General features: G+C 41.9%; 1 protein-coding gene across 1 annotated transcript; it reads left to right on the plus strand.

The window, feature by feature from the left end:
- Nucleotides 1-5,500: 5,500 nt before the first annotated feature.
- Nucleotides 5,501-13,297, plus strand: get4 (guided entry of tail-anchored proteins factor 4). Its single transcript, XM_070990097.1, has 9 exons — nucleotides 5,501-5,854; nucleotides 6,999-7,077; nucleotides 7,732-7,813; nucleotides 8,695-8,844; nucleotides 9,331-9,469; nucleotides 9,872-10,012; nucleotides 10,264-10,339; nucleotides 10,636-10,708; nucleotides 11,188-13,297. The coding sequence occupies exons 1-9, from the start codon at nucleotides 5,715-5,717 to the stop codon at nucleotides 11,277-11,279; spliced, it is 972 nt and encodes a 323-aa protein (XP_070846198.1). The 5' UTR covers nucleotides 5,501-5,714; the 3' UTR covers nucleotides 11,280-13,297.
- Nucleotides 13,298-13,500: the final 203 nt, after the last annotated feature.

A 13,500-nucleotide genomic window follows, 5' to 3' on the forward strand; every position in this document is an offset into this window, starting at 1 on the left:
GAGTTCCTTCAAATACGACACATGGAAATTGCCATAAAATTACCACTAAATTCAAAATGGCCGACTTCCTGTTGGGTTTACGATATGGCACCAAGAGACTTTTTTGTAGAAATTGATAAAATGCACATGGGTGGCAAATTTCATACGTCTAGGTGAAACATACAGCTGGAGCTGCTTACAAAACAGAAGTTGAAAAGTTCAAGGGGGCGCTATAGAGACTTATTGCCACACCCATGGGCCAGTTGCCCCATAGATGTGTTCAGGCCATGACTCTTGGTAATCATGTGAAATTTGCAAGTGATTCAACAAAGTATAATGGAGTTAGTTATGACAACTTTTCGTGTTGTGGCGAAGGATGGAAGTTTGCCGTGCCGGTGCGACCACGCCCCTCAGTGAAGCCTAACCATATTCACCACAGTGCTTCAACAAGGTGTTATCGATCAACTGAGTGACTTTGAAGGACATCGGATTAGTCACTGAAAACGGCATGATACCGTGAAACATGTCATTTCCTGTCACCAGTAGGGGGCACTATGACAATTCCAAAATTTCTGCATATAGATGTGTTCAGGGTGGGACTACTATCCATCATGTGAAGTTTGGTGCAGATCGGACCTTTAACCCCAAAGTTATAGCAATTTCATGTTTTATGGCGAGACATCAAAACTCAACCTCAGTGTGCGATTGTATACTTTGGAATACGCACATTCTTTTGATAACTCTTGATCACAAGGTAGTTGAGCTCGCACAAACCAATTTTGAAGTCAATTCGATGAAATCTGTAGGAGGAGTTCATCCAAACACAACACGTGGACACGGCCAACAATGGCCGCCAAATTCAAAATGGCTGACTTCCTGTTGGGTTTAGCCAATGGCTCCAAGAGACTTTTTTGTGCGTCTAGATTTGATACACATGTGTGCCAAATTTCATACACCTCAGTAGAACCTGCTGGCGGGGCTGTTGTTTAGGGGGCACTAGCGAGCCAATTTGACACGCCCATATTCGAAACCATTAATATACTTAAATATTCACCATGACTGATATACGTGCAAAAGTCTGTGAGTTTTTGAGTATGTTAAAGCCCCCAAATAAGCGATTTACTATTGCTCGTAAAAATAACGGAGAAGAAAAATTCCTGCGGATGCAATAGGGTCCTCGCAGCAGTTGCTGCTCGGGCCCTAACAAGCAGAAGTGTTGAGCTCGGCGGTAGCTGAAGTGCTCTGTTACTGACACTTTTCTCTTTCCAGGCATCCTCGGCAGTCGGGAGGACGCTGTGGCATCCAACCAGGAAAACACCAGTAACTCCAGATAACTTACAATTTTACTGTTGTAACAACTGAATTGTTACACAGAGAATCCAATTTAATTTGGTTAAGTTAGTGCAGCAGAATCATTTAAGAGGAATTTAAAATTGCACACGGCAATAGTTCATAATGTCACTCAACTTGATCATTTAGAACCAATAACTTCTAATCAACTGCAATCGGCTGGCGACCGGATCAGGGTGTACCCCGCCTCTCGCCCATTGTAGCTGGGATAGGCTCCAGCCCCCCGCAACCCCGAAAGGGATAGGCGGTATAGATAATGGATGGATGGATGGATGGAACTTCTAATCAAATGTATAAATAATTACAGCTGCAACATATACGTTCAAAACATTTGTTTTATTTTTAAGTGTATTATCATCAAATTCCTTCCAACTGGGCCAAGTAAATGCAAGCTAATGAGACCAATTGTCCCAGTCCCAGCAGTCAACTTGTGCCACATTGTATACTTGTAAACTCTGAGATTGAGTCATAGCAGAACTGTCGTCCCTTGTATTGAACCCCAACTTAAAGACCGAAGTATTAACAACTCACAAAATTGTTTTGGAGCAAACAACTGGCTTGCTTTGTTGTGCTAACTAACATTATTGCCTCGAATGTCAATAATTTAGATATTCAAGTTTTACCAACTTAAATGACTGTTTTAGGCCAAAAAATACAAGTTGGCTTTTTTACAGTGTGGATAATGATAAGATGAGGTTGTACATAAGTCATGGTAAGTTTAGGTTATAGATTAGTGATGATAAGACTTTAAACTTCTCATTTCTTCTTTTTAAAAAGTGTGTATGTGAAGCATTGATCAGTGTAGTATATCTGTTAGGATTCAGATCAGCCATAATCGGTCCACAGACTTTTTCTCTCTTCCAAAATGTCTTTAGACTTCGACTTTACTTCATTGATCCCAGTTTGGGAAATTCTTCTGTTGCAGCAGCAGGTTAAACATACACAGAAACAGAAAATATATACAATAAAGAATAATAAGGATGAGAATAAAACTAAGAGAAAATAATGTTCTTATAAATATAATTAAGTATATAAGCATAGAAATGCAGCATTTCTATTATAAATTTGCAATTTAAGAGTCTCGTAATTTGAAAATGATAAAAAAGTAAAGGGCTTTAAGAGGGTCTCAAGGAAATGTTCAATTCAAATCCTTTATTCCTTTTGTCTTTCGGTTTAACGGCTCAAGAACAAGAGAAATCAAATGTGTTAGCATGACTTCTCTTATTGACTCATATCTCAGTGTATTCACTGACCAGCATCTTAATGAACTGGAAGACATCATCGGCCAGTGTCTTCTTTCTTGTTAAATTAGTCTCGTTCTGTCATTGCACTGCAGTCTGAGCAGCAGGAAGTGTGTGTTTGGATGGAACGTTTCCAAAGGGTTAGGGTCAGGGTGGGTGAGACCCTCTTGAAGCCCTTTACTTCTCTTACTGTTGTTACTGTTCCTGAGTCACAGTGACAGCTCATCTCCAAAACAACACAAAGCATTAGTGTATAGATCATAAATGAAGGTCTCTCAACTCTCCTTTCTCCTTCTTCATTTGTGTTGAAGAGTTTGTTTAAAACGTCTGAAAGACCTGCAGATTATTTTAGTTTTTAACCCCTGAGGGACAAAAGTAAGATGAAATATTCCAACACCTTTTACTGCAGACTTTCCAAAGAAAAGCTCATTGAAGAAAATAATTTAAAAAAGACATTTCATCAGTCATTTGTATATAAAAAAACCAAAAGTATAAAACCTTAGATAAACATCAGTAAAGGTCAGATCGAGGTCGAATCCCTGAAAACAAAGACTGTACATGAAGGAGAGGACTTCAAGGGGGTCTTTTGGCAACGTTCCATTCAAATCCTTTAAATTAGTATTACTGTCTTCCTCCACTGTCATTATTAATAATGTTAAACTGATTTGTTACATCTCATTATATTAACTGAGCAGCAGGTCAAACAAATGTCCACAATCTGCACACTAATATTAGTTTGTTGAACTAGTGTGTGACCAACAGGAAACATATATTTGATGGAGCATTGTCAAAGGGTTGGGGTCAGGGAGGGTGAGACCCTCCTGAAGGCCTTTAATTCTGTTACTGAGTCTTTACACTGAGTACTTGTACTTCTACTGGTAGCAGTACCAGTAATAGTGGAAGTAATATTAACAAGCAGAAGTGTTGAGCTCGTCGGTATTCGATGCCCATATTCGAAAGCATTAATATACGTAAATTTTCACCATGACTGATATGCGTGCAAAAGTCTGTGAGTTTTTGAGTATGTTAAAGCCCCCAAATAAGCGATTTACTATTGCTCGTAAAAATAACGGAGAAGAAAAATTCCTGCGGATGCAATAGGGTCCTCGCAGCAGTTGCTGCTCGTGCCCTAACAAGCAGAAGTGTTGAGCTCGGCGGTAGCTGAAGTGCTCTGTTACTGACACTTTTCTCTTTCCAGGCATCCTCGACAGTCGGGAGGACGCTGTGGCATCCAACCAGGAAAACACCAGTAACTCCAGTAACAGAAACACTGGAGCGCTTGGACGATTGGGACTCAGCCCAGTCGGATGTGGACCCTCACACACTGACCAGTGGGGCTCAGACTGCTCAGACGTGGACCAGGGGGACTCAGACTCCTCGTCTAACAGCGCTGTTAGTTCACTTGGAGAGACGTCAGCTTCAGCCAGACTGTGGGGACATTATGTCATATTTCCATTGTCATTTTCTGTCATGGTCAGTATTTGCAGGGCCCACGTTTATCAAGCGCTTGACACTCTCCATGTAATTGTGCTGAAAGTGATAAAAATGGGTCCTGATCTGTGAACGTGAATCAATGTCAGAACACCTGAATTAGGCTCAATTTCATTTGTAGTCACTAAAATATTGGCAAACATGTTTGAGTTTAATTTTTCAAAACAGGAAGTTTACAGGATTGCATATAACGAAAGTTGTTTCTAATATTTTGTCCACTTCCATTTCTGTAAATGGAGGTGGACAAAAAGAAAAAGTGTGAACCTTCATATATTTCCATGAGTAGAAATTGATGAACACAAATGTGTTCTGAGCTTGATTTCTCTTCACTCTGAGGGCAGCATGGTGGCTCAGGGCTTCACACTTCTGTTCTCTCCATGTCTGCGTGGGTTTTCTCCGGGTGCTCCGGTTTCCTCCCACAGCCCAAACATGCCAGATAAACTGGAGTGTTTGCTTTGAATCAGCATATTGAATTTGACTATGACTTCTGTAACAATAAGCACATTGAATTTGAGCTGTTTTGCTCTGTGTTGTCTTGAAAAATAAATGCACACATCATCTTTGAAAAGCTCATTCTGGTCATGTGACAAATGCAACAACTACTGTACATGTATCAAGTATTATTATCTAATGTATGTATGAGTTTACTTTTTCTCAGCATTGTAACATTTAATATAGACACAGGGAATCTAATTACATGTAAGAGCTCAACACAGTATTTTTAAACCATCACATTTAGATGTTCATGGGAGATACATGGTATTTTTTGTGATCTATCAGCATTTTTGTCTGCCACACAACAAATCCATTACAATATAATACATTGCAATATGCAGAAGAGATTGACGAAGAGTTTGAGTTCCCTGCACTGCTCCAGGAATTGAGGATGAGGATGGTGAAGATGCTGCAGTGCTTAATCGGTCTTGACTGGACCAATGGAGACAGTCAAGTTCGAACTTAACACACACCCTGACCCCTGACCCTACAACTGTCAACATGAAGCAAGCTGTCAATGTAATCCCTGTCAGACCTTCACATGTGTCACCTATCATTCAGGTAGTATTGTCAAGTGTTCACCTTCAGTAAGTGCTGGGAGTTTAAGTTAAGATGATGGGAATAGGACGCGTTTATTAAAATTAAAGGGGCACTTCACAGACTCTACAGATGAAGGTTGGGTTACGAGGAGTGCTTGAATAAATGATACTGCACTTTTTAAAAATATTATCTAATAAGCTCAATGTGTGAATCAAGTTTAAGATTGAAAAAAGAGTCTGTTCTCAGTCGATGTTGGTACTTGTGTTGCTTTTAATAAAACGACTTTGTGATGTTTTAGGACATAAACCGACGCACTGACATAGATATTTCCCCTATAAGGAATTAATAATACTTGGTATCACGTGATCGTGAGCATGACCACTATCTTTCACTATCCACCAAACAGTTTATTTCCCTCCGCGTTAAAAATAAGTATTCTGACATCACAGTTACTTCAGTCGGTCAGGGGAGTTCATGAACTTAGTCCGTGGTTCTACTATACACCCAGTAACAACAACATACCGGCTACGGCAAGCGAAGAGGGACTGGTTGTTTAAAGCTTTCCGGTCTGCCACGGTCGACGGTACTTAGCTCGATCGCTGCTGCCGAGCAACAACGATGTCGGAGCAGGAGTCTCTGAGGTGCTCCAGTGCCAGAAACCGCGGAGGCGTACAGAGGGTCGAAGGAAAACTGCGAGCCAGCGTAGAAAAGGGGGATTACTATGAAGCACATCAGATGTACAGGACTTTATTTTTTAGGTAAGACCTTGTTTCGTGTTCGTAGGTGCAGCTCGAATTGTCATTTGGCTTTGGGGCCTGTCTGTTCGAGATCATTCGACTGTCAACCTTGCTTATATGCGTAGCCGTTCATGATTGGGTGGATTTTACTATGGATCCACCCTCTCACGTTGGTCCGTATATTTGTGTGGGCAGTTGTGATGTCGATCTTCAGTAGTCACAAAATGGAATTGCTAACTAGGGCTAGTTAGCTAGCTACGTGAGTAGTAACACAACTGCTAACAGCCGAGACTGAGTTAGCTGGACTCTAAAGCAAGACAGCTAACCAGTCTTTATTTATTCGTCCTTGTAAAAGATACGCCACGTATAAACTAATAGAATGTAGCGGCTAACAGCTTTGTTGACCGCTGTCATTTCCTGAACGTGTGTTGAAGCTGCCTAATTGTTGTTAGCATTTAGCTAGATAGCTACATACTGCACCGCCGCAGTCTGAACTATGTTGGCTAGACATGTTTTTGCCTACTGCCCGGTATATTATTTAGTTTTTATTTACAATTGATTATCGATACATGACAGTTCTTTGCAGAAACTAGGATAAGTTTTGTTGGAATTAGTTAGGGTGTAGTCATCTGGTGTCTTTTTCGTGAAGGAACATCACACACTTGCTGATGTACATGGATACCTGCTCCAAGACAACATGGAAACCTGGGTGTTGTTCGGCGTAATGGACAGATTTATTATGCTGCCTAACTGACTGGCCGTCTGCCTCGAGCATAATTTACGAAAGGATATGATTTGGTCTGAATCCAGTCCAGTTAAAGCCAGACCTTCCCAATCTGACAGAGTGAGTTTGGTGCTCGCCTCCTCCTTCGTCATTGCCATGCTTTATCTCATGACTAACAGTCATGATTGCAATATTGAGTCCTTCTCAGATTCTCAAAACCGCTGCAGCTGTCCTGTGGTCGTCACGGATGTTGTTGTTCTCATTACAGTATTCACACTGACACCCTGCGTTGTATCTCAGCCACAAGCGATCTGCATGTATTTTATCTTGCATCCCCACATGGGCCATGGTTTTAGGTGATGCAAACAAAGCTTGTGTCTGCCCCGATTAGCAAATAGTATCATCTCATGCAATGCTGCTGACACTCCTGTCTTCCATCAGGTACATGTCACAGGCTAAACATGCTGAGGCCAGGGAGCTGATGTACAATGGGGCTCTACTCTTCTTCAGTTATAACCAGGTACATGCTACACCAGATCTCTGCATTGTTCCTTTGTTTAGTGTTAAGTGATCATGGGGAGACACAAAATGGGGAAATGATCATGTGATGTTTCATAGTAGCTAGTTGGGTGACTGTCTTTGCTTTTGCATAATTTTAAGTAGTGTCTCTTAATCATTCACAAGGGAAACTGCAGCAGTGTACAGAAAGCTGATGTTGACATTAGAGCTGTAATGATTGATTGATTAGTTGTTAAATAAATTGCCAACAATTGTGATAATTAATTCAAGCAGTAAAAAAAAGTCAAAATTCTGATTCCAGCTTCTGAAATGTGAATATTGTCTGGTTTCTTCACTCCTCTTTGATGGTAAACTGATTATCTTTGGGCAAGACAAAGACATCAAGACGTTTGATGAGGTGCTCTTGGGCTTTGGGAAAGACTGTTCAGCATTTTTCCCCATTTTACAAACAACTAATGGATTAATTGGCCAAGTAATCAACAATGAAAGTAATCATTAGTTGCAGCCCTAGCTAGCATCATGTTATTACTGGTCCAGCTGAATGTCATCTTTGTTTTGAGAATAGTTACACCCAACATGTGTGCAAAATATTCAGTTCTTTTGTACATAAGGAATTACAAAATAAAAATGCAGTTGATTTTGTTTTCATCTCCAGCAAAACAGTGCAGCTGACCTGTCCATGCTGGTACTGGAGGTGTTGGAGAAATCTGAGACAAAAGTTGAAGATGAAATATTAGGTGAGTGGCAGCTCCCAGCCTTCAAAGACACCAGTCCATCGACAAGACTATCTTTGCTAAACTCTGCATTTTGCAACGAGGTATTTAAGAATGGACAGTTGCAGAATATTTTGAGCTTTTATATCCTCTGTCTTTTTTTTATTGTGTGAAAGAAAAAGTCACAGGAACAGCAACTGTGTTGGAAAATTGTCGCTGTTTTGTTACCGTGCTAATATTAAAGATGTCACAGCACCTTTCCAGCAAGATTTACACAAGTATGCAAATGAAGAGCACTTAAAACTTCAACTTTTGAAGTTGGTTCTCTTGCCACTGAAAGATACTTTGGAACTTATAGCAAAGCAAAAACCAATTCACATTCCAAATGCAGCTTTTATGTAAGAAAATAATGCTTTAGAGGAAGATTGCAGCATTGCAAAAAGTGCCAATATTAAAAGATGTTTTTATAATGTCTGCATTATTTACAGTATGTCCAGATCAATAAGCACCGGTCTGTTAATGCAGTGAGGCATATTTGACAGCTGGCACGCCCAGATGCAGTGTGTTATGGATTGGGCTTAAATGTACAGTCAATACAGATCCACTATTGATTGGTTTTACTGATCCATTATTGATACTGTACTAATCTGTTTGGGCCGTCTCTGCTCTGTACACGCACTTCTAAATGCTGCAACATTAAATTGTCGTGACATTCAGAGAACTTCTCCTTTCAAGAGGACAGCACAGTAGGACATTTCAGATAAGAAGGGACATTCTCTGATGTGTGTGTGTGTGTGTGTGTGTGTGTGTGTGTGTGTGTGTGTGTGTGTGTGTGTGTGTGTGTGTGTGTGTGTGTGTGTGTGTGTGTGTGTGTGTGTGTGTGTGTGTGTGTGTGTGTGGAGCAGAAAACCTGGCTAAGCTGTTCAGCATGATGGACCAGAACTCCCCGGAGAGAGTAGCGTTTGTGTCCAGAGCCTTGAAATGGTCCACAGGAGGATCTGGCAAGTTGGGTCACCCAAAACTACACCAGCTGCTGGCTGTCACCTTGTGGAAAGGTAATCAATTAATCACTTCTTTTATAAAGTGTAGAGGAAAATAATGAAGGAATAGTAAAGCTTTAACCAGCACATGTTTAGCGTCTTAGCATCTTTCACAGCCACAGTCATAAACACGCTTCCATAAAGCCTAACAAATCTAATTAAGGGTAACACTCAATGGAGGTATATGATGTTCATCAAAACACCCATGGCTGTTGTTTCCATTGTCGTCTCACACACCAGCAGCATCACAATGTGTGTCAAACCTCATCACAATAGGCCCCTGTCCTCTGTCCCAGCACTGACACCTGTTAGCACTCCAGGGAAGCACCATTTTTACTCCACTCCCGCCCTCTGTTGACACATCCCAGCTTCTGTGCTGCTGCACTAATTCTTCCATCTGTAGTGCAAAACCGGTGTGTGTTGCCATTAATATTCTTAATGTGAAAGTGCTGTGCATGAAATTTAAATCCTTTAAAAATATTGAAATTTTTGTGCGTCCAGAGCAAAACTACAGTGAGTCTCGTTACCACTTCCTGCATTCGTCTGACGGGGAGGGCTGTGCACAGATGCTGGTGGAGTATTCGGCGTCACGAGGCTTCCGCAGTGAGGTCGACATGTTTGTGGCGCAGGCCGTCCTACAGTAAGTGAAGCGTGACTCCACCACTGTGAAACAACAGGATTAGTTTTTGATGTCGTTACAGCGTAAAAGCTGTAAAATCACCGTCGACGTCGAGTCGAGCAGAGAAACTGGAAAACTTCAGCTGACAGCAAGTGAGAGTCTGACTTACCTGGAAATGAGCGCAGCAGCAGTCTGTAATGTTCAGTAAATGCAATCTGAAGGTTAATTAGATTTAAGGTGTAGTATTCAGAATCTGAATGTGCAGTGGAGAGAGTGGTATTGATGCATCCTCCTCCAGCATGCCGGCCTGCAGTCATATCCATTTTCTGTCTGTCAGCAGTTTCTTTAAAAAGTCTTTGACCTCTCTGTGTTTCTGTGCCCACTCTCTCTTTCTCTCTCTCTCTCTGAACCTCCACCCTCCAGGTTCCTCTGCTTAAAGAACAAAAACAGTGCTTCCGTGGTGTTCAGCACATACACAGAGAAACACCCGTCCATAGAGAAGGGCCCTCCCTTCGTCCAGCCTCTACTAAACTTTATCTGGTTTCTGCTGCTGGCAGTGGATGGGTGAGGAAAAGATCTTGTATTTAACATATTTATTTATTTAAATTAATGTATACTGAATTCATTATGACCTCTGTGTCAGGCCTGAGCACATAATACGCTAACTGAGCTAGCATTAGCTGACTTCTTACTGACGTCTCCTCCAATATTTTCCAACAGTAAAATTAAAAATCATTGAAGTGTTTATGTTTGGAAAACAAATTGAGGATAATAATGTGCAGTATTTAAAACTCTTCCTCTCTTTGTTTCTTCAGGGGTAAATTAACAGTTTTCACAGTATTATGTGAGCAATATCAACCTTCCCTTAAGAGGGACCCCATGTATAATGAGGTGAGTGTCCAGAAACCACTCCATGCTCAGATGTTTCTCCCCGTGAATTGTGTATTAAATGACTTTCAGTGATGTGGCTGCAGCTGTAACACATCAGGTGTCCTGTATGTGTTATACTTGCATAATTTGACTGTAACCATATTCAGATGAAGGTCATCAAAAAGATGATCTTATTTAAAATATTGTCTTATGGTGGAGTATGTCAGTGCATGCAAACACAGTCACTGTCTTCAGCTGTAATTTTCTCACCTTCTGTTTTCACAAACATGTCTCTCTGTCCTCCTCTCCTCCCTCAGTATCTTGACAGAATAGGACAGCTTTTCTTTGGAGTTCCACCCAAACAGTCCCCATCATACGGTGGACTGCTAGGTGAGTTCATTTGAGCAGATGTTAATGATGATCAACACCAGGCACGTCAAACTCATTCCACAAAGGGCCGTGTGGCTGCAGGTTTTTCCTCCAACCAATCAAGAGCACGCAGTCTGACCAATCAGCTGTCTGAAGACTGAGATCAGCTGATGAAATGAGTCAAGTCTGGTGTGCTGCTGCTTGGTTGGAAAGAAAACCTTCAGCCGCTCGGCCCTTTGTGGAATAGGTTTGACATATGTGATCTACACCGATCATTTTGTTCGCCGTAAGAGCTGACAAAACTCAACTTAACGTCACTCTTGTCTCTAAATGATATGTTTCATCCCTCAGGCTTTACAGATTGTTGAGATCTAATTGTCAAACAGTCCGTTTAAAAAGCTCCGTCTCACATTGAACCTTTTTAATAAAGACCTCTCTGTACACAGTCATGCTGTGTAAACCGCTGCAGCACTGAATGACGGCTGCGTTTCACCCTGCAGGAAACCTGCTCAACAGCCTGATGGGCTCGGGTGACGACGATGATGGGGCAGAAGAAGCCCAGGAGGACAGCAGCCCCATAGAGCTGGACTGAGCCCGCCCCAGGACAAAGAGAACAAACGAACACAAAGAAAGAGGAAGACCACGCCGCCTCCCTCCTTCACCTCCACAACGAGGGCGGGGCGAGGCGCCGGACTGTGTTTTCAGAGGCGTGCTGTTTAAAAAAAAAAAAACCCCTTCCCCGCTCATCCAGTCTCAAATCAGACCAAGTATCAGGCCGCCAAAACATCCCTCTCAGCACTGCTGGGACCGACTGCGCCAAACTGCAAACTCTTCCTGTGTTGAATTATTAAGATTATCTTGTTTTAATCATTATTTTTGTTAGTTTGGGACTGCTGCTCTCTGTTTAGGGTGTATGATTTTTAAACCTAACAAACCGCCCCCTCCCTGTGAAAACCAGGGCATGGGAGCAGCTGCGGAGACGACAGCATCACAAGTGAAACCTCTCTTCATAATATTGATTAGTCACGTCACTACAACTATCCAGCAGCGTGTTGGACAGCCACACGGAGCGTTGAGAGCCGGGCTGTTTTTGTCGTTGGCATTTTTGAACAACTTTCTCTGTTAAAGTTCCATTTTTCAGTAGTAAAGCAGCCAGGGCCACCTTTCATTGCCTTTGTCTCATCTTGCTTGTCTGTGTTAAGTTATTAGAGGTCATTTTGCACCTTGAATGTCAAACCAACCCTTCCCGCCCAGCCGCTCCACTTTTCTGACTGTGCACTTGCTGAACTGCTGCTGAGCGTGTTTGCATCTCTCAGAAAACTCATATGAAGGCATCCAATAATTTTTTTTTTTGGTTACAGTTGCCAAGTCATGAAAAAAACGAGGCATTCAAAGCACTTGGAGTTTGTGTTTTGCTGGTTGTTTGCTCTGGCTGTCTACACGTTGCTGTGAAAAATGAAAGCGGTGCATTGGAGTGAATCTTGCTCTTCATATTACAAAATGCTAATATCTAAACCCGTTGGTTACCCGTGTGCTTCTGGCTCAGTCGTTTGTCCCTTTCTGGTTTCAGTCGTCCAGCATCAGTTCAGCCAGTGCACAGTCAGAAGGGTGGTCCATGCAACAGCTGCTGTCTTATCAGTGTTAGCTTCACGGGCCCTCAGAGAACACGCTCACTCTGCTCACTCCTCCGACGAGCTTTCCCGTCTCTTCTCACACAGTTCAGCCTTCGGCCTCCTTTTGTCCTTGTCGTGACCTTCTGTCAGTCCAGGTCTTGTCCGTCTGCTGTGTCAGGATTAAGAAAATTTGCGCTCCAGATCATTTTAAAGCCCCCCTCCATGAAGTCAATTTACAAGGTCCTGAGGTCTTCCAAAATAGAGTAATCTTTATTTAATTCTGTGTGGGACTTGTGGAACACTAAAATGGCCAACACTAAATAAGAAGTGATGGAATAAATAATCCTGTGATAAAATACAGAAATGTACCAGAGCACAGTTTGAGACTATTTGAAGTTTCTGATATGAATGAAAAATGAAATTCCCCCATAAAGAATGAAATAATTCCATGGACGTGAGCTGTATTAATAACTTATTTAATAATCTCACAGCTCACTGGTTCATGTCAAACATTGTGCTTATTTATTCCTGATTATTTGTTTGATGGAACGCTCTTTAATGTCAGCCATGTTGGCAGACGGTGTGGGACAAGCTGGCTCGGTCACAGTGCTACAGAGGGACAGACACTGTCCATTCGTCTCTGCTGTGATTCATCCATCTAATGCTAGTGTTAAAGACACAGAGGAGGAGGAGGAGGCCGCCGATGTGGCAGACAGTTAAACTGCAAACATTTAAATCAGTCTGCTTTAACCATGATGTGTCTGTGATGAGAAGTCCCCATTTCTGACAGAGGACGATTGTCTCTGGCGAGCGGCTCGTCCTGCAGACCTCCAGGAAAATCTGACTTTTAGGTTCTTCAACATCACACATTTTCCCAAGAGATCAACCAGTTAAACAACGCCAGAGCATGCTCTACTACTCCTCACACTGGTTTTATTAGTCAGCGTCAGAGCGTCCGTTTGGGAACAAATTATCCGGCAGTGGAAAAAAAACAAAAGGTGTGTGACCAAATTCCTGTGTGCGTGTGTGTGTGTGTGTGTGTGTGTGTGTCACAGAACATCAGTACAGCTGCTTGCATTTGTTTTTGATAATTCTTTTCCTTTGAGAACTAAAGGGGAGTGTTTGCCTTTTCAATGATTCACTAATTAATAAACTACGACTGAGAAGAGTTTGAGAATGTCTCGGAACAGATGTTGTCCT

This window comes from Chaetodon trifascialis, chromosome 21, assembly GCF_039877785.1.
Source record: "Chaetodon trifascialis isolate fChaTrf1 chromosome 21, fChaTrf1.hap1, whole genome shotgun sequence".
In the NCBI taxonomy this organism is placed as follows: domain Eukaryota; kingdom Metazoa; phylum Chordata; class Actinopteri; order Chaetodontiformes; family Chaetodontidae; genus Chaetodon; species Chaetodon trifascialis.

Coding starts and splice junctions, on each gene's coding strand:
- get4 (XM_070990097.1), top strand. CDS start 5,715: ATGTCGGAGCAGGAGTCTCTGAGGTGCTCCAGTGCCAGAAACCGCGGA. Junction 5,855..6,998: donor TACAGGACTTTATTTTTTAG/GTAAGACCTTGT, acceptor GTCTTCCATCAG/GTACATGTCACAGGCTAAAC. Junction 7,814..8,694: donor AGTTGAAGATGAAATATTAG/GTGAGTGGCAGC, acceptor TGTGTGGAGCAG/AAAACCTGGCTAAGCTGTTC.